The sequence below is a fragment of the Haliotis rufescens genome, unplaced genomic scaffold (genome assembly GCF_023055435.1).
Source record: "Haliotis rufescens isolate VD_foot unplaced genomic scaffold, xgHalRufe1.0.p SCAF_6, whole genome shotgun sequence".
NCBI lineage: Eukaryota > Metazoa > Mollusca > Gastropoda > Lepetellida > Haliotidae > Haliotis > Haliotis rufescens.
The window spans coordinates 31,450,056-31,474,843 of record NW_025964334.1 but is presented as its reverse complement, the minus strand read 5'-3'; the positions used below and the strand labels follow the sequence as shown (position 1 = coordinate 31,474,843).

Below are 24,788 nucleotides of genomic sequence, written 5' to 3'. Positions count from 1 at the left end.
TGTGTGAATGAATGTCTATGTCCAAGTTAAACAAATCTGAGTCCATAATATCCAGCCACAGCTCCAGATAATGTTTCGAGCAATTGAGTTTTTACTCCATGGTTTCTATTTTAATTGGGTTATTACATTTTTCATTGGGTAACCAATATTTTTCTCACTCATCTATTCATCACTCTATTGGGTTTTCCCCAAAATTAGGGAACATTTTAAGATTTATAAAAAATGAAATAATGTTTTAGATGTATATAACTGTTTTAAATATATAGGCTTGGCCCAGAAAGTAAATTAGTTCGTTATTGTGTTTCTGAAATTAGCACCTTTGTACGCATGCTGAAAAAGCTTCATTGCTGGTTTTATACATTTGAGTTTTTCATTAAAGGCATGCGTTTCTGTACGCAAGTTAATTGAAAGTAATTGGGTTTTGAATATTTGGGGGGGGGGGGGGGGGATTTTACACAAATATGCTGCTTATCTGTAGCTCTGTCCATACCTCTAATATGAACCTACCTAATAGTATCAACATGCATAACAATAGCTTCTTGAACTCTTTTAATACCCTTACGGGGGCATGCGTGACCCATATGTCTAAGCCGCGATTGTTCAGGGTTACGTCCCTTGGGCACGCCAGAAACTTATGATTGTGGGATCGAATCCCGGATCACCCCGATTATGTTTCTAGGTTTTTCAGCACCATACACGTGCTCGCAAGTTTCACCGAAGTGGTAAACGTCTGAGACCTGTGTGAAGAGAGTTTGAAGTGACCAAATTAGCTACGTAAACTTTGTTAATCTTCGGCGAATTCCGGAAGTTTGCAACTTTCAGATTATACATTTCCTTACTATATTTCGTAATTTTCACTTAACTTTCTCATAATTATAATTCCATGTTAAGTCAAGTCCTCTTTCTATAAAAAATAATGTCTTATTGTAAACTATCTTTACGACCTACGTCACGAGATACGGCACGTGCACCAAGCTTCTAGCGAAGCAGGTAGCAGACGACAATCGCTCTCGTGCATTTACTTTTCTTCTCGATAACCAACCGTAAGTACACCCCCTGAGCTGATATATATTGAAGTATTTTGACTTTGAGAAACATTGTTTTGATTTATTAGTCTTTTCACATGTTCTTAGAATTATAGAGATAGAAATAGAGTAGTGCGTGTGTTCAATGGCCGACCAAAGTACATTGGTCCGTAGTGGCAACTTTGCAATATCTATATGAAGTATGGCAAATCATGACTTGGCACCGCTTTATAATTTCATTCTTAAGTAGAACCATGTATACTTATTCCTTTTATTTGGTCTTTTATGCACATTCCAAGTATATAGAGCATGATATGTGATTTCCGCATCGCTGTCAGTGAACGGTATTTCGCGCCAAAAGCGCAGTCCTTTTGTTTCACTCGAGTGCGTGTTAGCCCACATGAGTTACGTCCTTTTGCCAACGCATTGTGTTGCGACGGCCATGATAGGAAATGTAAACATACTCAGGTTTAGCCATGGCTGGCGATGCATAATATTTACGTTTTAATTCTCAGGATTGTTTTATTATAACGAATTTAGTCATCGTTATTGATGTGCCATTGTACCATTTGTGCCAAACTGAATATCGTTTTCTAGTACTGTATTTATGTCATTATTATTGTTAGGCAAATCAACTTCAGTGGTAACTGATGTGACTTCGGACCGATAGTCCCAACTATCGAATGGGTCACCTGGGGGTGAGTTCATTGATATGTCATGAATGATGTTTATGCATATCGATCTACGATGTTGTAATTTCATTGTTGCAAACTGACTTTGTCGAGCTTGTGTTGGTGCTTTTCTTCATTATGCTGTAAACTAGAAATACCTTTTCTCTGCAGTCATATGTATTGTAAGACCAACTGTAACAAAGTAGTTTCATAGCCGAGTTTCATTGTCATTTTCATTAATTGCAATATTTCCACAAAACTTATGTGTACATTATTCCTTTGGTCTCATTTAAAATAGTAATTGTCAATTTATATCTACAATTCCGTCCATCCTAACGTTCAAATACAATCAATGAACTTGTGCTTTTCTACAATGTCAAACATCAAGTGTAGGTGTATAGTATGCTGTTGTAACAGTACATAGAAATATATTTTCATTCTGTTGCTCAGTGATTGTAACCTAATGAGCCTGTGATATTTGTATGTTGTAGGTTTTTCCTTATTGTCTACGTTGAGATGGAAATAAACATGAATTGACGTCACTCAACCTTGTGTCATAATTACCGTTCCACACCTGCATCACTTCGAGCTATGCTCCCACATTAAGCTGACATGCCGTGATATAACTGGAATACTGTTAAAACCCAACCCAACTCACTCACTCACTCAAATACCCTTGCTTGTGTTTTCTAAAATTGTCTGTATATCTTTTCCTACCTCGGCCAGACACTATCCTGGGTGTCAGGTTTTATCTGGAACAGCGACTCACAAATAAAATGTCAGTTATCTATATATAAAAAAATAATTTAAAAAATATAAAAAACATTGTCCTCTCACAACAAACACAACAATTACACATCCAAAACACACCCTAGTACAAACGACACTGGGAGTAATACATATTTTTTAGGGCTCCAGATAAATGTTTAAAGCCAATGAATATTTACTGCCATGTTATCATTCATCCCCCTGGGACTGAATGTTTTCCCTTGGTATAAAATATATTTTTACTCTCTCAGGCATGTTGTGTCCTGTCTGTTGGGTTTTGTAAACCAATGATTTGACTGTTTAAAAATAATTCTGTTTCTATCATGTCTATACTGTTTCAAGTAACTTCTTGATTAGCATATGTTTGAGTGCTGTCCCAAGTGAGTCATATGAAAGCAACACATGTCTAAGTTACTACAAGCGCGTTGCTGCACTTCCATGCATTATTCACTGTATACACTATGCCTGCAGGCAGTAAGAAACATCTCCGCGAGGCAAGGGAGTAAACCATGTAAACTGACTGTAAAAGTCCCGTTTCCAACCTTGCCAAACTAGGCGGTAATTTCTGGACCTGATCGTAGCGCTGCTATTATGAGTGATGTCCCTTCTATGTCCTTCCAATTGACCAATCAGATTCCACCTCTCATATCACTTGCATTGGCGCCCAGTCAAGACAATCTGATTGATCATCAAGATCTATATTGTAATAAACATGATAAAACATGTCTTAGTTCACAAATTGCATCAAAACACGTTAGAACCATGATCAAAAACATTGAAAAGATTTGGAAAACATTATTTCTTTATGTCCCTGTTATATGTTACACATACAAATTAATCAGGAGGAGGATTATAGGCTTTATTGATATGACAGCATACAGAAACAGAGTGAGGTCGATTTTACAAATCAACTTGCTGCTACCTAATCTCCTTGACGGCGACCATGTTCTTGTAATGATTATCTGTCTTCTGTTGAATATAGATTACCTACATGATCAAAGTTTTGCTGGGGAGGAATCCATTTGTTCATATCATACACAGGTGTAGGTCTGCTGCGGAAATAAATGACATTGAAGGATGACTTTTAGAATTTGATCAGTTCATTTGACTAAATTTGAAGTGGTTAGTGAGTGATAAACACTTCCATCCATATCACTGCAATGAATATGTGCAAAGAAAAGAGTCTGTTCTATGGACTCGTGAAGATATGAGTTGAGAACAGGTCCTCAACAACCCTGCTTGCCGAAAGAGGCGACTAACTGGATTGGATGGTCAGGCTCGCTCGGTTTATGCATGTCATCTTATCCCATTTGCCTAGTTCGATGCTCATGATGTCCATCACTGGATTGTCTGGTCCAGACTCAATTATTTACAGACCGCAGTCATGTAGCTGGAACATTTCTGAGTATTGAGTTAAACAACAAACAAACAAACAAATAAATAAAACAGTCACGGTAGAATGGAAATAAACCTTTGTTGTTTATAACTTTTGAGATGGTTCATCGTTGATTAAACACTGTTTAATGTTACATTTAGCGGTGTTTATCAACACAGAACCACCTTTTGTACAATGGACTTCGCTTTTTATTTCTTGTGTCATGGAAAGGGTTTTGTTGCCTTTATTTAGACGACTAAGCCACCCATGCCTCCTTATATGTAAAGAACATATGACATGACCTGATGCCCATTACAAGCAGCGGAAGCAATACATACCGTATTCAACATAATAAGCTCACAGGGCTCTCTCAAAATTAGAAATAGAGGGCTCTTATTAGAACATTATTTTGGTGAAAAACAACAGAGTTTAAAGATCGTAAATTTCGTGGTTTATGCTGACAGCCTGAAATGTTTATATAAGAAAGATATATTTTTCCAGAATTTAATTTCTATAATTATGGATGCATATAACACACGTATTATACACAAATAAATAAGTCTTGTGTACATTGAACAATCGGAAGGGGTGCTAATTGTTCACTAGCCAATATATTAGCAAATATCGCTGTGGGTGCTTATTAGAGCAGGGCGCTTATTATGTCGAATACGGTATGTGACATGGTCACTTGTCTGTGTAACCATATTTCTGCAACACACACACACTATCTATAAGTATAACGTATCCATTGAACATCCAGGCAACATAACATGATTAAAAACAGACATTGAATGACAGGACACAAAAATGAAATGTCACGGATTACAACTGCAAGACTTTACACAATTTTCTGTTGGACAATTGTGATAATAATGTGTTGTTATTTTGATACTTTTTAGATTAAAAAAAACAATTCACACGCATTCATGGCATCACGATCTGACGTGTAAATTAGGGTATCATGTCGCCCCCAGTGAGTTGAGAACAGGTGTGGTGTACAACATGATGTTTACATGCAGTCTCCTGCCAGCAAAGGAAATCGTTATCACAAACAAGGGTTTTGAATCAAATTAAATTTTCAACACGTATTTCAGCCATGTTTCAGTGTTTGATGTTGCTGTAGGCATGGCAACTTCAAACTTGAAAGTCCAGAGTTGAATAGACGTATAGATCAATGGCAGTTCAACAACACTAGCCTTGATATTCATTATATGTTCTGATAGATTTCAAACTCTTTGTACTTCCAGTTAGTTGAAAGGGCCCAGGACTATAATCATGATAATAACTACCATTGTCTTGACACAATATGAATTTTGAAGAAGGTCATAAGACATGTTCTATTCATGAGGACTGTGAAATGTATTACATCAGGAGTGGGAATGACCAATCACCAACCAAAACATACTTAGTACATCTGGGTTTTTGAAAATAACACTTCATGATAATTTCATCAAATATAAGAACAATCTCATTAAAATCCGATCTCAGTTTTTGCTACTGCTAAACATAGATCTGAGGACATCCCATTACGGGTCAAGTCAGAACGACCTCTCGCGAACTTTGACCGACCAATGGAATGACTAACAAGGAGTCGACATTAGCCAATCTGAAAGCAGTTTTCTTGAGCTTTATGACACTAGTTTCAAACTGACAACTACGCTTCAAAACTTATTTTGACGTATTGTCAGTTAAAAAATTTAAAACTGATAAAAAGAACATTCTGGAATAGCTTACAAATGGCCTAGATTGTATGGATATAATCATAAAACCCGTAACTGTTGTTCGGAAAACCCTCTGTTAAATATTTCAGGGTTGCATGATCAGAAAACACATTCCGTCTGTCACTTTCATGATCTGGTAAGCGACGCTCTCATTGGTTGGATGAAAGGTCGTCTTGACATGACCCGTAATGGGATGTCCTCCGATCTTTGTTTAGCGATAGCGAGAACTAAGATCTGATTTTAATGAGATTGATACATGAAGAAAATATGGTACCTTTAATTTCATTTTTATATCAAATAGATTGTGCTCCATATCTGTACAAACATCAGTTTGTATCAATACACAGGAAACATGACCTCACAATACGACACCTGTATCATCGTCCAAAATATCGCAATACCAAAACATAAAAAATGGCAGTTATGGGGACTTATCCTTTATATATTCTAAGTTCAAGTGGATTGGCTCATTCACATCTATTTCATCTCCTCATTGTGATTGCAGTGATTTGTAGTCATGGGTGTTCATGGAAACTTCAAGTTGACATTATCAAGAAACCTTCACACCGCTGATCAATAATTTTCCAAAACTTTCCATTAGGGACAAATAATTCATGGTTAATAATGGACCTTAACATATTTGGTGAAACTACTTTGCATGAATCACAACATGAAAAACTGTTTCAAGGATCTTTAGAAACATCAAAATTATTATCTTTGGGGTCAATCAAGTTCCACCAAAACTTTTCCTAACTGTTATGTAATGGAAAATCTTGACAGGTATCTCACACAATTTCTTCATGAATATCCTGATTATACAGCTGTCCACAATAATGAACTAGACTTCCACAACAACACATACACACACACACACACACACACAACACGGCAAATTAAGGGTTCCTATGTTATATGAGAAACACACAGAAATCGATAGAATTAATTGAGAATGACAACCGGTACAGATCTAAATATAATATGCAATAATCTATACAAGTAGCTCCTTCAAACAGCTCAATAACAACAGCAAAGGTAACAAATGCTTACAAATGAGAACAACATAGACTCACGTGATGGCATCAACATCATGAGAAGAATTAGTTTCCAGATTTCATGAATATAGACAAGAAATTCAGCATATATCCAAGGAAAACAGGGCTCACTTTAGGGAGCACCAATGCTTGACAACCACTGACGGCTGTCAAACACAGCATAGTGTGTCGGATCAATCAAGCGTGATTATTTTGCTACGCCAGCACACACCGTTACAAATAGCCATACAGACATGCACCTACAACATAGCTAGGTTGGCAATAGAGCGCGGTATTCAAAGGCTAATCCTTTGATCCGGCTAGTAGAGACCATTGGGGGGAATAAATCCGTAAACGCAGAATAAACCTTGCAAGCGTCACAAGAGCCAACTCTTAGCCCCTTGAATAAACATGTTTTTATCCATGAAATATGGTATGTCACATTCAAACAGAATGAATGGAAACTAAGCACGTTTCTAAAGACACAAAAGGAAATATTTTGTATCATCGTACAGAATGAGTTCAAATTAATTGCTTGAACTGTATAGAAAATGTTGTCCAATGACCCATATAGGGTGAATTTACCTGCCTGACTACGGCATTTAGTTTACATTGATATGAGGTGCTGCCACAACAACAGATACATTCAGATCCCCTGACCGTCTCCACAATAGAAATACTGTACAAGAGGGATACTAGCTTCAACAGCTTCATCCCGGCAGCTTGTAGCACACAGTGTTCCACTGTGAGGGGCTTAGACTGCATAATATTTCTTCTTAACTTAACAAAACATGAACTACTCTGTTGGCATAGATACAGATACTTGAACATAGTTGAGGCAGCGATTGCAATTGAAGTTCTCTTATATCTTGTATAAGCAAAAGAATGTTCTCTTTCTTCCACTTCCCGTATGTCAAATCATATTGGCCTTTTTTATGGATGATCGGTTCCTAAGTTAATTTTCGAATGTAAGATTGGATTCATCTAAACTTGTTTTCGAACTGTGATTGGACATATTTGTATTTCAAACCCTTAGAAGTTTTATTATTATTATGATTATGCAGACATTCTGTATGAAAATAGTGTAAATACATGTATTATGATCAAATATTAAAAAAATTGTGTAAATTATCAAGTAAAAATATATATCTTATTCTTATTTTGCCTCCATTATCTTGACTTGGAAAAATATGTACATACACTGTACAACAATGTTCTCACTTATTTTGATATTTCGGCAAAAGTCGGTACTATAATACTATAATAAGGAATTCCGAGCCCTGTATAAATAAGTCTCCTTGTCTGGAGGTCATAATGACTCTCAGACACAACTGTTGAAACTATGGGTAAGAAATGTTGTCTACCAAAGTCAACTGAGAATTCTTACTAATCAATGCTAATGACATCATGAATTATTCATTGGTCGAGCATACTGAAGGTTAATATATCACCATGCTTCACTGCAGTTTCTTGGCTCTGAGCTGTATTTATGGACTCCAAACTGTGAAAAGTACCAAACATCTTCAAAAGGAAGCCCCAAGGTACTGTTGCCAAATAAGCTATGGTGGTTTTACATCGCTTTTATCAATACTACAGCAATATCACATTGGGGGATACCAGAAATGGACTTCACACACAGCCCATATGGGGAATTGAAGTGACAAGCAAATGCTTAAAACACTAAGCCACCCTAATCGGTCTTTACAGCTGACTGGTAGCTGGATGCTGGAGGCTGGTTTTGGATCGACACAAAGAGATGCACTAATAATCTTCTTTTTTTAAGTGCAGTAACTGACAAAAAAAAACAAAAAAACACCAGTCCATAGTAAATGACATGTTCCTACAATGTACAATAAAAATGTACAATTCAGATTTAATTGAGGTTTGCTATGCAGTATCTTGTATATATATATTCTAAATACCTGGTTCCACATATACAAAGCAATGTTAGTGTCAAGTCTATTATAAGTCTATGTTAAAGTATGGGAGTTTTGATGTTTGTAGTGCTAAGATCACTTTGCTTATTATGGTCTGCTTCTGAACACAAAAGTCATGAATCTATACCACATGATTTCTTCATTATTATATAGGGTTTTTTTTCAACAAAACAGTCTTGTTTGATCAAAATGTATTTTTTAATTTTATTTTCTGGTCTTGGTTTTAGCTTTTTTGGAAGAGCCCACAAACTGAAAACTACCCTTAGAGTCATATTGGTCTACTTGTACGAGCCAGCTTTATCCTGTCACCTGGCCTAGCTGTTATATAATGTCATAGACTACAATCATGTAATGTCATAAACTACAATCATGTAATGTCATAAACTACAATCATGTATCGTCATAAGACAAAGGTGAAAAGCTATAGCTGTGGAATATATGTAGACCAAAGCCGCTAATCTCCACAGTGACACCAGATCATAAATAACACATATGCTGCTTCCAGACAACTGATCTTTACCTGATTTAATAGGATTTACAACCTCTTTCCACAAATATTCATAACTTGGTAGGTCACAGGTTTTTTGATTTCCTAATCATGATTTACTGCAATACTTAAACAATATCGTTGAAATAATTTATTTCACTGTGGTCCATGACATCAAATGTTACTTAGGATTTCATTGAAACTCATACTGCCAACAAAAATACAATCAATATATTTCAATCCCCACGTTTCCCATTAGGCCTGTCGTTGATCATTGTTGACACTTCAACACAATTGACACGAACACCATCGACACCACAACTATCAATATTGTGGAACAAAAACATTAGAGTATACCACATTCTAATCAATTACTTCATGACGGACTAGTTCCAGGGACACATCAATACCCTGAAGGGAGAACAGCCTGAACAGTCAAGTGTTGCCACAACAATCAACTTGATTTTATACCTAATGTTTCACAGGTACTTCTTGGTAGGCAAGTACAGCAAGGTGTGGTTCCCCAGCATGACGAGACATGCAATAAGGACATTAACACAAGAAAGGCTTTAAAGGTGCACTCAACTTTTCAATCTGCGCCAAAGGCCAATGATCAATAAAAAACAATTTGATGTTGGTCATGTTCGTCTAAATATGTTCTGCTAAGAAACTCAAAATGTTTGACAACAGTTGATCTTATATCTCAAATGTGGTATATATTTTTTATCTATATCTATAGCATGTACCAATGGTTGTTCAACATTATTGTCAATTACCACATTCCCATCAAGTCTGGACTAGACAATAAACAACAATCTAGGCTATCGAGGTAAATGACAACCAATCAACCAAATCACTGAGTCAGACCACCCAATCCCCTTCATTTGGCGCCCCAAGTACAGGATACTGGGGACCGAATCCACAAGGTTTCATGTGTTTGGAAGTTACCATTAATTTACCATTAACCCATGTCGATGCCAGTCAAGTTTTCAATCATGATATAGAAATTGATTTATCAGTCTGGCTCATTTATTGACAGGCTGTTGTCATGTACCCTGGTGGCTGGAATATTGATGAGCATCAAATATTTGTTTGTTTGTTATTTAACGTCGCACACAGCAATATTCCAGCTATATGGCCGTGACATGTCAATAATCAGACAATCTTTTGATCATAATTGTGAGCAGCGATCCAGTGTTGGTATATGATGACATGCAATCAACTAAGTCACCCAATCTGACCACCCGATCCATTTAGTCACCTCTTAAGGACTTATCATTTATAATAGGGGCAGGTTGGTCAGAGGGAATCTGGGGAGGGTCACCAATAGACATAACAGTTTCCAGTGGAGGGTCATAAAAAATATACATTTTTGGAAAGGGTCATGGATAAATAGACATTTTATGATAAAATATAAAGTTCTTTTGCATTTTGGCTTTTCAGGGAGGATCATGATAAAAATGTACGAGGGCAAGGGGAGGGTCATCCCAAATATCACAAGCTTTAGGGGAGGGTCATTATTTTCTGTACATTTGAACATCAAAAACCTCTGCCTGCCCACCTAACCATATATTGAATGGCCGGTCCCTTACAACCAGAATTGGTTCATGGGGGCCTGTTCCAAAATGGAATCCCCACAGGACTCGACGTTAAACAACAAACAAAACAAACACATCAGAATCATAATAATAACTGACTCAACAAGTGTCAAAATCCTACCTACATTACTTCACGCTACATCATGTCAACATTCTTCTGAGGTTTCAAGCATGAATATAACCATTTCCCAAATGGACCTGGTTCAGGAATGTGTTTTGAACAATCATGTTCAATGAATTGTAACTGATCACTAGATCCCATTAGGGCTCATTTGTCATGCTGTCAACTAATTACATAGTCATGGCCAGTAGCTGGGTATTAGAGCCGACTCACCAAGTCTATTATTACACAGTCTTCCTCAAATGTCTTTTGTATTTTACTATGCCTCGTTATCATGCCTGTAATGGGCTTTTCTGTACTCTGATTGTCCACCCAGGGTTAGCCCAGATATAAGGTTCTCACCCTAACCAACTAGGACTCTACCTGGTGTTAGCTGAGATATGAGGTTCTCACCCTAACGAGGACTCCACCTGTGGTTAGCTTAGATATAAGGTTCTCACCCTAACCAACGAAGACTCCACCTGGGGTTAGCCGAGATATGATGTTCTCACCCTAACAAGGGGTGAGATTGGGTTTAATGTCTGACAAAAATTAATCAAGTCTGGACCAGACAATCCAGTGACTGATGTAGTGAGCATCGATTCACACAATTGGGATACAATGACATGTATTAACGAAGTCAGCGAGCCTGACCACCCAAACTGGGATGGAATTATGGAGTTGCATTTTGGCTGGACCACGAACCTATACATAGTCCAATCACACCCCGTAACAAAATCGAAGTCCGGTTCATAAACAACATGGCAACTGCAAAGCATGTGTACCATCAACGGGGTGTCAACCAATATTTTCCAAATCTTTTCATGTTTTTAATCCAGGTGCTCAAGTGATTTACTGCACTTCATCAGGTTAAATCCATTTTATTGCAATAAAGATCTTTACTATCGATGCGATCGTTTTGACTTGGCGCCGCCATTTTGTTGGAAGCAAATGCAAATTATTTGAAAGGTCGAATCTGATTGGTCAGTAGGGGGGCAAAGAAGGGACATAACTCGTAATAGATACTGATGAAGCTACGATCAAGCCCAGAAATTCCAACCTGGTCGGCAAGGATGGAAGCTGGACTCTTTTTTTTTTGGACTAGGGGAGATGTTTTGAACTGGCACAGTCTTGCATTTCTTGATTTACCAATGATAGTGATGCTGTTCAATTTGACAAGAAAAAACATGATTATCAGAGATGCAATTTACTGAAACTGTAAAACCTTGCAGACCTGTTTTCAAAGGTTTTTGTTCATGACACTATTGTATTCCCTTTCGTACCTAAAATACTATGTTCAACTGAAGTTATTAGACATGCCAGTGGAATGAAAGACATTGAATGCATAGTTAAAGAAGTAACGAAAGCAATGTCTGCATTGCATCACATTACCCACGTCTCCACAATGCAATGAAGTGATAGAAAAACACAAAGGAATGTGAAATTCCTCACATATAATTAAAAGCATTAACTATTGACAAGTGCTGGAATAAGTTGAGATCTAATTATCTGTCTGCTGGAGTTGTAGATCCACTTTCCTTGTAACACCAGTATTTCATTAACTATTCATCCAACAATCAATACTATTACAGCCATCTCATTGAGCATTGCACATACATCTTAAAGTCAAATTGGACAGTGACATGTGACTCTTAAAGGCAAAATCCTCGGATTTTCATTACTACATTTTGCACAAGAATATGCTATTTCCTACAATATTCATATGTTTTAACAATTTACTCTATTTGTCCTGTGAGAATTAACTTCTTTTTTTTAAATGTGCGAAATGTAAACATGCCCCTAACAATTTTGTAATAGTTTGCAAATATTCTAAGAAGTTACACAATCTGAGGAAATAACTGACAGGGTAAACTGTTTCTTTGATCACATCATGTTACTAGATCCAACCTTCCAGCAGGTTGTTAGTCAGACAGCAAATTGACATGTCTTTTCAAATGTGAGTTGTGCTGAAAATATTTCTTCGACCTACTATACATTCTTAGCAACTTACACTTCTGACTGATAACTAAGATGCCTTTAGTCAATGATAGTTGTGTTGAGGCAGAATAACACAGATGGTTTAACTATCCTAAAATATTGTTAATAGTTATCTCTTCATAAATACCCAGTGAACGGAAAATGCAGTTTGTGGAATTTCATTTAAAACAATGTACCTTTATCCATTATAAGGAATTCCTTGGAGCCATTGACTACCCTGTAATATAACCGAATCTGCGGTATTGCAAAGATCTTCATAGTGAGAGAAAACTGTATGTTGTTTTTTTCTCCTACCATACTTTTCTTTAAAGATCAAATTTATCTTATTTTGTGTTTCATATATTGTTGTTTCACAGTTGATAACATGATGACTTTTAAACCAAATGTGAAATATATTCAACTTTACAAAGCCAGTAGAATCTACCAATAGGCAAGCAGAGTTGCCTGAGAAATGCTGTCAATACTTGATGAGGAACATACAGTTGAAACGGTGCAGTCATTTTTAATGTTTCAGTTGTTTCCTCATTGTTGCATCTTCTAGAGGCAAGGGTGTTACATGACTGTAAAAGTCCAGTTTCCATCCTTGCCGAACAAGGCTGGAATTCTGGGGATACATTTTGGCTGGACGGTGCATAAGCCAATCAAACTCGTGCAACTAACTAGACATCCGGTTCGTAAACAAAATTGATTTCAACAGATAAGCTGCTGATAAGCTGCATATTTGTGTAAAATACCCCAAAGAATATTCAAAACCCAAATACTTTCAATTAAGTTGCGTACTGAAACGCATGCATTAAATGAAAAACTTAAATGTACATGTATAGAAAAAGCATGCGTAGTTACCCAATGATGCCTACAACAGAGCTAATTTCCGAAACACAATTACGAACTAATTTACTTTCTGAGTCAAGTCTTTAGTTAAAACCCTTATATATACATCTGAAACATTATTTTTTACTTTTTTTGAAATCTCAAAATGTCAGCTCATCTTGGGGAAAAAACAATAGAGTGATGAAAAAATGAGTGAAAAAATATTGGTTACCCAATGTAAAATGTAATAACCCAATTAAAATAGAAACCTTCGAGTAAAAACTCAACTGCTAAAAAGTTATCTGGAGCTCTGAAGTGATATGAGAGGTGGGATCTGATAGGAGAGACATAGATGGGACAGAACTCATAAAAGCTACTAATGGCTCTGCGAACGAGCCACGAAATTCCAGAGTAGTCCAAAAGGGTGGAAACTTGACTTTTGTAGTCAGTTAACGCCCCTGCCTCGGGAAGATGTCATTGTAGAGGTTGTGCCATCCTTAACAGAAATCTGAATGGAGTAAATTGTGCATCTAAATATTTGTTTTTAGACATTTCAAAGAAGTGCCACACAGTCTGCAATGGCTGCTAAAAAAGGAGATAGTTCAACTGAACAAGGGAGATAACTCTCAAGTATTCAAGTAGACATCATACCAAATCGCCATTTCAGTCCTACTATACTCTCATAATGCCATGTCTTGTGATATTCCCATATAAAAATACATAAAGCCTTTGAAATGTTATTTTCATGTGACAATGTTGTAATGGTTATCATTTAAGGGAATAGCAAATATTGGATATCATAAGATCGTAACCACATGAAAATATTCCCATATTTCCTTGTATCTGACATTTATTTAGATAGAATATCAGTAGCAAACTGTCAAAAAAATTGGACATGTTAACAATTATTCATGTTTTCATCATACAGCCCTTAATTAACTTCACTATTTGGATATGTTATGTGGTAAAGTTAATTAACCGCAAGACATTGAATTGACTAATTAACTTCAATAAACAGAACTGGACTAATTAACTTGATACACAGAGCAGGAAAAGTAATCAATACTGATGATTTATTTAGTGGTCCTTCAACATGTACCAGTTCATATTAAGCAAAATTCAAAACACTTTTCAGGTATTTCTGAGCAATGTTAAATTTGCATATCAGTACTGCCTTTTTCAATTCTTATAACTTTGATGCATAATAATAACCTAGATCTTATGCCAGTGTGTCTTAGAAATAGGCCTGCATTAATATTCATTAATGCAATATTTAAAACAGCAATTTATTCTGATTCTTAACTTAACTGCAACATGAGGATTGGAATATAATGCCTTTTAACCTTAATTGTGAAACTTTATCTTCCTCCAATAATTTGATAATGTTTTTAGAATGAAACGTGTAGATCTACTGAGGGTCTTATAGCTGTACATCGCAACTTGTTAACTAGTAAATAGGCACACTGAAAACGTAACTTGAGAAATGTTTGAATTAGGTATTGCGATTCTTACAGTTTCATACTAAACTTCTGTGAAAAGGCTTGAAAAATCATTGACAAAAAAACATTAATTATTTCATATCATATTTGTGTATTATAAAGCTAATACCCATATTTTTATTTAACGTAACCTTCAGCTCCATTCAAAATAAGATTCCTATCCCCTCAACAATGTAAATCAAAAGAGGAAGGAGTTGAAAGATGAATTTTGTGGTTTATGCTGACAGTCTGAAATCTTAATATACGACAGATATATTTTTCCAGAATTTAATTGCCCATAATTAAGGATGCATATAACACACAAGTGCATATTATACGCGAATAAATAAGTCTTGTGTGCATTGATCAATCGGAAGGAGTGCTAATTGGGATGGTTCACTAGTCAATATATTAGCACATATCGCTGTGGGCGCTTATCAGAGTGGGGCGCTTATTACGTCGAATACAGTATATGCTTTCTCCTTCATCAGGTGAATTATAAAGGAGTAAGCATATACTCCGAAACATTGTGTTCCTCATAATAAAAAAGTTGTCATCCATAAATTCTCTTATTTATGTGTATCACATCTAAATGCCTTTCAAAGATTTGATGTAAAACAAGCTTGGGTACTTTACTATTTGCTTATATATTCTGGTTGTCATTTATTCTATTACATGCATGATGAATATAACTGTACGTGTTGTTCCGTGTAGACTCATCAGTTTTCAAGAGCTTGATGTTCTTACAAAATGCAATCCGACTCCGTACAAAAACATCACCTAGTCGCAGGCGATGGCAACTCAGCTTTTCACACTTCTGACAGGTGTGCACGTGCATCTCCTGCTTACCGTAAATAGATGTGCTGAATGCGAGCATGTCGACTTACCTGTATCAATACAATAGAATATTCTGTAATCTGTGTTGCACGTGTATCCCTTCTGATTCTGTACTTTCTTCCCCGTCAGTCAAAGAAGCACACCCATGTGGCAGTGTTACTCTCACTACAAGCACGAACCACCGTGAGGACTTCGCACAGCCATGTTTACCGTTCCTACCATAAACAGTTACTAGCTGTTCCTAGTATTGCCACCACTCCCTCGGGGTGGTAAACGAGACGGTACTATTTTCATCCGTTGATATGAACTAAGATCATCACCAGCTGATTAAGTAGATAAAGATGGTATTATGATTTAAAGGATGACAGATAAATATTTATCAAATGAAGACAAGAAACTATTCTACACGAAATTTTATGATTACCTGTAAATCCCATTAAGGGGAGAAGAGATGTCGCCACAAGAGCAATTCACGTTTTACTTCGCGAGACCTACCTGTGGTACCATGACGACAGGTGCGCGCTTCAAAATGGCGACTATCCGTCACAATAGAGGAAGGGGAGCGAAAGCGTCATAGGACTCAAGGAATACTATTTCATGCGTGAATGGGAGAGATATTTTTAATATAAGTAAGTTGTAACAATTATGTGGTCAATATTAGTTTATATTACAGCAAAGTCGCAACATTGTAGAACAGTTTTAACGCCATTTCACAGTTTGCATGACCTGGCTCCGAGCGTCAAGGAGAAAGTAACACAATAACACCTGTCTGTCTTTTGTTGACCATGCTTTAAGGATACTATCCCCTTTGAAAGGAAACGCTTTAATATCGGAATTGAAAAGAATGGGTGTGTGTGTGTTGTAAACACTGTTTCACAATCCTAAACGTTGTCACTGGCAGTGTGATTTAACAATGTTTTGTTGCAAAGCATGACACCACAACAAGTAAAATTATAATTAGATTTTTTATCTTTTACTGGTGGTAAAACAAGGACTCAAACCTTTCCAATGAATTGTGAAAAAATAGCTCTAATGGATTTTAATCCCCAAACACTGAGGAGATAGATAAATCTGCAATTATTCAATGGTTATATGACATATTGTGCAGGATGTGAAAAGATGTTATCTCATGTTAGCATTTTGACGCTCCCACAAGTTTCTGTCAGAGAAATTGCAGAAATTCTGTCCAAGTATAATGACCACACTTTCTGCAGAATTTAGGTAATATGTACAATTTTCATCAACTGGTAGATGGCCAAATCACCATGATCTGGGAAAGGCCTTTGAATTTGGGGGGAAGGAAGGTGTTTGTAAAAATATATGGTGTGGCCTAAAGTGAAGACCTAAAACAAGATTGTTCACCTCTAAAATAAATAAACTGCCATAGAGCTCCAGATAAGCTGCGTATCTGTGTAAAATACGCATAAAAAATGCAGAAATACGCAGTAAAATAAAATCCAAGCGTATCAAATACGCAACGAACATTACAGATTCGCTACAAAAATAAAACTTGTGCGTATCTTCAAAATATTGTGAAGTAACCCTGCATATTTGATTAGCAAATCAGCAACTTATTTTGAAATTATAAACGGACATTCCGTCAACCTTGCCAAACTCCACGATGACAGTTACATCATGATCATTTGCCATCACACTTTCTTGTGGAAGTATCGTGGTATTTTTGAGTCCTATAAAGCTCTCGAACCCACACGACACCAGTTTGCAGGGACTAGATGAATAGTGTTTTTAAATATTTAACTTAAATACCCACATGTGTAAAAACTAGTGGGTAACAGAAATTTGAATACCCAGATAGAATTACTGATACCCAATGATTTTAAAATGCATGGGTAAAATACCCACAACACCAAAAGCTTATCTGGAGCTCTGCTGCCAAAAGAAAACAGGGATCCTTTACATGTTTCACCTAACATGGATGACTAGTAAATATTTCATCACTCTTGATTGGTTTACAAACATGTTAAAGAAATTATTATATAATAATTTTCCTGAAACAGATTTATTATAGCAGCTATTTTTGTATGTTATATTCAACAGACAGGTTTTTGTTGTGGTACAAATCTGTATTTAGTAACCAAAACAAATTCAATAGTTTTGATTGGAAAATATGTAATTCATAAATTAAAAATTAATGAGCAATTAACAGGCAAGTGGTTCAGTTGCCTTATTTACTCATCACCAAATCATTCCATTACAGGATCTTGTCATGTCTGAAGTGGGTGTAGAAACTATGCCGACTCTACAAGAACGGGAACGTTTAATGAACACCTTGTCTCCACACTACAGTGGTTTTACCCCTCGGCCAGTCGAGCAGCTATCAAGACAAAGAAAACCACAAAGTTCCCTAGACATAGAATGCCACCATTTTCTCCGTACCAAATCTAAGCACTTCACACATGGAAACCCAACACTTGAGTATCGTCTGTGGCTGGAGGCAGGGAAACACCAGCCACCGTTTCCAGAGCGACCAGATTCAAGTTACAACAGCAATGTCTGGCGGAACTTTAGGCGCCATTATGGTTTTGATACAACAGCTGAAGGAAGGAAAATGTCGGATGTTATAGCAGCCATGTACCCACTGAACATTCCAGCGCCGTCCAAAGTGGGAGACAACACATTTCATAAGTACATCATGGAGTCCCGCATATTTGAGGATGACAAGTACAAGATGATGGCCATACAGAGAACAAAGGCTGATGTAAAGGAGTTCAAGAAACTGAAGATAAAGACAGAGTCCAGGAACCCTCCATTAGATGAAGATGGTACAGTATTTGTTGTTGTTTATAGACAAGGTTTGGTTAGTTCTTATTTGGTTATTTTCCATTTTTCCATTCAAAAATCCTTGTATTTTAGTGCCAAGGAACAGTTCAAATTGTAATGTCATCGTTAAGGTTAAAAATAATTGTCTTCACTCTTGGTTCTCAGGCACCGCCTGCATCACCGTAAAGTCTGCTGCACGTTTTTATTTTATCACAATCACAATCCAACTGTTACTTTCATGATCTGATAAGCGATGCTCTGATTGGTCAGATGAAAGGTCATTCTGACATGACCCACAATGGGATGTCCTCAGATCTTTGTTGAGCGGTAGCGAGAACTAAGATCTGATTTTAATGAGATTGAAAAATACTTAAACTTCACAACACAGTTACTTCCCTTAACATGTTCACTGCTTTACTGCGAATCTCGTATTATGGTCATGGCGGGAATAGGAGTTTGAATGCTTGTTTTTGTAAGGAGGTTCTTTCCCAGGTTGATGAAACACAACTGTTTATTTGGTTACATACTAGTTTGAACAAGCAAAAAAAAAAAAAACCACCACCAGTCCACACAATATTTTCAAAAGTCATTGCCTGAGAACCAATTCTTATATTTTTTTAAGCCTAAGAGTTCCCTGTGCCTGACTAATAACCTGTGGTATTTAGTCATCATGTGGTCCTTATCATTCACTCACTGTCAAGGTCACAGTGTAGTCCTTATCATTCACTCACTGTCAAAGTCACATTGTAGTCCTTATCGTTCACTCATTGTCAAGGCCACATTGTAGTCCTTATCATTCACTCACTGTCAAAGTCACATTGTAGTCCTTATCATTCACTCATTGTCAAAGTCACATTGTAGTCCTTATCGTTCACTCATTGTCAAGGCCACATTGTAGTCCTTATCGTTAACTCACTGTCAAGGTCACATTGTAGTCCTTATCATTCACTCACTGTCAAAGTCACATTGTAGTCCTTATCGTTCACTCATTGTCAAGGCCACATTGTAGTCCTTATCATTCACTCACTGTCACATATCTTGTTACAAATGTTATTTCTGTTGTTTATCTCAAATACCAACCCTGTAGTGGCATCCATTGGCCTGTTCATAACTACATTTTGCTGGCGCCAAGAGGATGGTTCCCTCCTAAATATCTTCCTTCCAGGGAATGATCTCTACTGCAGCTTCTCAATCCTTTAAAGTGTTACACATATATTAGTTAGAGGCTAGAAGCCCAGGGCCCCGTTCCACAAAGCAATCTTAGTGCTACAACTGTCGTAAGTCAGTGTTAAAGAATGGGAGTAACAATCACCTTAGCGCTAAGATCGCTTTGTGGAACACGGCCCTGGTGTCTGTTTTGGTCAGAATACATTACATTTTGAATCAGAGTGACTCAGTGAGTGAGTAGCCATGTTGTTTGTTGTTGTTTTTGAAAACCTCTTTGCTAAAATATATAGTAAAGAAATAATCTTCATTCATTTGCTGGGTGTGGTGAGTGCTATATCCCTGTGGATAAGGCATGTAAGGCATTGGCTCGTATTGCTAAAGATGCGGGTTTGTTTCCCGACAATAGTAACAGGTATGGAGACCATTTCTGATGTTCCCACTGTGATCGACCTGGAATATGACTAACTGGCATAAAACTCGACTCTCTCATTCACTCATCCTTTTGTAGGGTCGTCCAACATGTCCAATGATTGCGGCTAAGGTGAAGGTGATATATAGCTGGGTAATGATAACCCCATCACATAAACTCAAAAATTGTTCTTTTCTATTTGCAGGAAATATCCTGCCACCAGAAAATTACAAGAGATATGTTCCCCGTTTCTTTGCTCCCCAAGAACTGCCGCCATCTCCACAGGTGTACCACAAGACGGACATGTTTGGGCAGCGCTACGTGCCCCGCTCCAGACCCCACCTGTATCAGCTGACGTACGCCATGAACCACCCAGAGTATGACGCCATTAGGAAGGAGATTCTACTTCGCCGAGAAATGCTGGAAAAGAAGAAGGAACAGTCGGGACCGTCGAGAGTCATCCCAACACCAACGTCATCAAAATACCACTGAGTGAAGCAGGGCAGATAACTCTGTGTACTGCTATAACTCTTTCTCTCCATGCTGTGAGATCGAGAAATGTCTTCAATATACAGTTAGGGGTGTTTAAGGACATTCTCAAAGCAGAGGTTTAGGTTAATGTGACTACTAGTGGTCAAGTGAAAGGCTGGTAAAGTATCAGGAATATAGGGCCAGGGATCCATACTGCACGGAAAGCAATCAAACCTTGCTCAGGAAAGGGATTTACTGGATACTACAGTCATATGCTAAAAAAACACACAAATTTCCCGAAGAAAAAATATATGTACCCTCAGTAGGTGGTATCATCCTGGAGTACACAAAACATAAAGACAGGCTGGCCATCTGGGTTGATCTGTTGTCTTTAGTTATCACATGTGTGTTGACTGTTGTATACAGTCAAACGTCATTGTGTGGAATTCACGGTTGTCTCAAACTCACTGAGGCTTGACTGTAATTCTAAAGTTGAAGAACAAAATAATTTGTCATCATCTTCATCTTCATACAGTCTGGTAAAGATTGACTTACGATGTGAAGGTAAAGTTATTTTTCAGGGCATTATCTTTTGCAGAAGTCTGAGATCTACCATTAACTGCCTCACGAAGGAGGGCAGTTGAACAGAGGGTTTCTGCAAATGATAAAGCTCTAAAAGAACATTGTTACAATTGTTATACTTAAAATGGATAGAATTGTAGATATTCCTAAACAACAAAACAGCAGCATGAATTTAGTGGTTGTATTATGAAGTCACAACAGAAGTCAATGATTTACAAATACAACACGTAGCAGGATAACTATAAATAAAGGATGACTTCGCAAACAAAAGTTATATAGGGAAATGCAGGCTGCTATCAAGTTACAGTGGCCTGCTGATTTCTGATAACATGCAGGCATTTTTATGATAATTCTATTCATTTGAGCTTTGATATAGATTAACAGTGGTCAACTTAACAATCACAAAGAATATTAATTCTTTGCCAGATTTATATTTTGATGATTCAATATCTTCAAAGAATGCTTGACAAGACTGGGAGCACATGAGTGAAGAACCTAAACATTTCTGGTGATGGTGTTTCCGTTGTGCTGAGGAGACTGAGGCTCCAATACCTTTTTAGGGGTCAATAACCCAGGCCTCCTGGAATTCCAAAGTGCCACTTCGTGGCTAGCTGTTTGTTCAATATTGAAAAAATACAGTCCCCGTGTACATAATATTACTGTGATCCAGTCTGTTTGAACAAAGACCATAAGTCTCCGTGAAGGGGGGCGGTTGGGTAGCCTAGTGGTTAAAGCGTTAGCTCATCATGCCAAAGACCTGGGTTCTATTCCAAACATGGGTACAATGTGTGAAGCCCATTTCTGGTGTCCCCAGACATGATATTGCTGGAATATTGCTAAAAGTGGCATAAAACCATACTCACTCACTCACTCACTCTGTGAAGGAGTGTGTACGAGAGTTGTGTCTGTGAAAGCATGCAGAGTGCTTATGCAACAGAGCCCTTACTGGGATAGCTGTACAGTTTTACTTCAAGTCAGGTTCTGGGATGGCATGCACACTGAAAGTTCATAGCGCTCCTTAAGGAATCACAATGTATGTACCTGTGTCATTGAATTACAATATTATGAATACTGAGAAATAAGCTCAAGGCTTTCATTTATATCAACTAGTAACAGATTTGAGAACGATGAATGTGGAAAAAAAGAAGAAATTGTACCTATGTTTGAAGGGCAGGTACCCTGTGTAGTATACACTACTCCACCTTGATAGGGGTACTTAGATACGTCATTCTATTTAAACATACACTTGACATAGTATGAGAATCAGTTTTGTGAATCATGGAAAGAAAAGAAATATCCCTATCAAAAGTAGAGCAGTATAGCATGGGTACCGTTTTTTTTAAGTATCATGCTCAAGATATATATATACTCCAAAGCCATTTCAAGTATTAACCCAGTCTGTGTAAAAATCCTAGATGCCTCAAGCTCAAATATTCAGAATGATTTTCAGTAGATTTTACTAAAAACAATGGCTATTTCAAGCTATGTTCACTTGCCAAACAGAAATTGGCTGGAGTAAGACTTCTGAAGCACAGACTGGTAACACCTGGTATTTACTCTATTTACAGAATCATATCAAGTCAGATCTTTAACTCTGATATACTTCCTCTCTGCATGTAGATCTGACAACACACAATGTCGGGTCAGGTTGAACTTTGAATCAGCCAATCAGTGTTGAGGGGTTTAAATTCTTGATACGAGTGTTCATAAAATTCAGTGAGATTGTATGTTCATAAAAATAGCACATTGCCTAAGCACACAATTCAACTTACCTCCTATATACTCTTGTATTCATGTTTATCAACATTGTTACAGTTTTAGTAACAATTAATTAATGCCAAACCTTTTTGTGATATTCTATTTATGTAACATTTACCCCCATATTCCCATATTGCCTTTATGTCCTATAGTGTCAATACAACATACAACCAAAGCAGAAATAAGTGGCCTTAGCTAAATAAATAAGCATTGATTCAGATGTTTTTATTCACATAGGTGAATGTTAGTGCTATGTATTCATATTAAAACAAGCCATGTATTCATAAGGATCTTTAATATGCATATTGTGTTTTTTTGTAAATATAAATAAAGCTTAAAAAAATTAGTCTTGGTTCTCAGGCTCCGCCCGCATCATCATATAGTCTGTCGCACGTTTCGTTTTTATTTCCATAAAAATCCTAATACTTAAAAAACAGTTTGATCCAATGTAACACACAGTTACTTCCCTTTACATGAGCACTGCTTTACTGTGCAACTCATGTTTTTGTAATGTAGCAATAGGAGTTTGTATGCTTGTAGGGAGACCCTATCCCAGGTTGATGGTACATTGTTTATTGGGTAACAAACTAGTTTGAACAAGCAAAATAAAAAAGCACTGCCCACTCGCACTATATTCTCAAAAGTCATTGCCTGAGAACCAATTCTTATATTTTTTTAAGCCTAATATTACCCGTTTTTAAGTAGGGGCTCGGGTGGCCCAGTCTTAAGGCGCCACAATTCGCTATGCAGAGTGGCGTCCCTTGGGCATGCCTGAAAAATTTGATCGTGGGTTGGAATACCGGTTCGCCCCCATTATGTTTCTATGTTGGTCAGCACCATACCTGCATTGTGGGTTTCACCAAAGTGGTAAAGGTCTATGACCTGCATCACTTCAGGCTTTCCTCCCACATCAAACTGACACGCCGTGATATAACTGGAATAGTGTTCAAAGCGGTGTTAAACTCACTCTCTCACCCAATTTAAGTCAGGTCTGCAAACTTATGAGAACATTATGACACTACTTACCAAACATTTTATGTCGGTTCAAGTCGTTAGGTTCGTCATGAATTAATGGGATGTCTACGGATTTCAGGCCAAAGTTAAATCATATGGCGGCTAGTTATATTTAATGTTTGTAATCAGAGGTCGGTCGTGTGTCCCATTTGAATTCCTTAGAAACTCCTAATTGGTGGTTGTGGGTTTCCTTGCATTGACAGAGAATTATTTGTGGGACGATACACCAATGTATCAGTGGATCGTGACTTTTTACCTCTCGATACAAGTATCGATCACAGTCGTACACTAAGTAAAAAACATATTTTCTTACCTTAAATGTTTGCTTTGATGACAGTTACACCAAACACACTAATGAGGAGTGAAAATTAGTCGTGAAGATGTAAATATTTTCATCCACTGCGTCATACTTGACGCTGCCAACTGTAAATCATCACCATGCCAGGTATTTGGGAATCCTGTCTATGAAAAAAATGGCTTAGGGACTACAGATAAGAGCACATGCAAGTATCGTGATACATATCGGATCATGAGTAAGGTATCTGATCACACAGTTGGTGTATCGTCCCAGCCCTAGAGAACATGTTCTCTCCATCACAAAGTCATTTACAACTTTGATGTAATTGATGTCGAGTGGTGATAGTATGCCAGTAAGATGGTCGTAAGAGTGAAAAGCTTCCAATTGTTAGTTATTGTGGGTTTTTTTCCAATTTGAGTCAATAAATATTATTGTGCATAATGATAATCAATGTAATAAAACATTACAATAA

The 24,788-nt window shown here is 37.1% G+C and overlaps 2 protein-coding genes across 4 annotated transcripts in view; one reads left to right on the top strand and one right to left on the bottom strand.

Annotated features, from left to right (window-relative positions):
• The window catches only part of LOC124119165 (trichohyalin-like), a 26,902-nt gene extending 10,566 nt beyond the window's left edge, over window positions 1–16,336 (bottom strand). Inside the window, exon 1 of one of the 3 annotated variants that reach the window (XM_046481587.2) lies at window positions 16,261–16,336. The gene's annotated coding sequence lies outside the window, so the exon portion shown is untranslated. Of the gene's footprint in view, window positions 1–6,630; window positions 6,762–15,886; window positions 16,203–16,260 lie in introns of those variants that run through there. The other 2 variants (XM_046481585.2, XM_046481586.2) reach the window with 2 other exon arrangements.
• Window positions 16,331–24,788, top strand: LOC124119166 (testis-expressed protein 52-like). Its single transcript, XM_046481589.2, has 3 exons — window positions 16,331–16,465; window positions 18,055–18,619; window positions 20,399–24,788. The coding sequence occupies exons 2-3, from the start codon at window positions 18,064–18,066 to the stop codon at window positions 20,683–20,685; spliced, it is 843 nt and encodes a 280-aa protein (XP_046337545.2). The 5' UTR covers window positions 16,331–16,465; window positions 18,055–18,063; the 3' UTR covers window positions 20,686–24,788.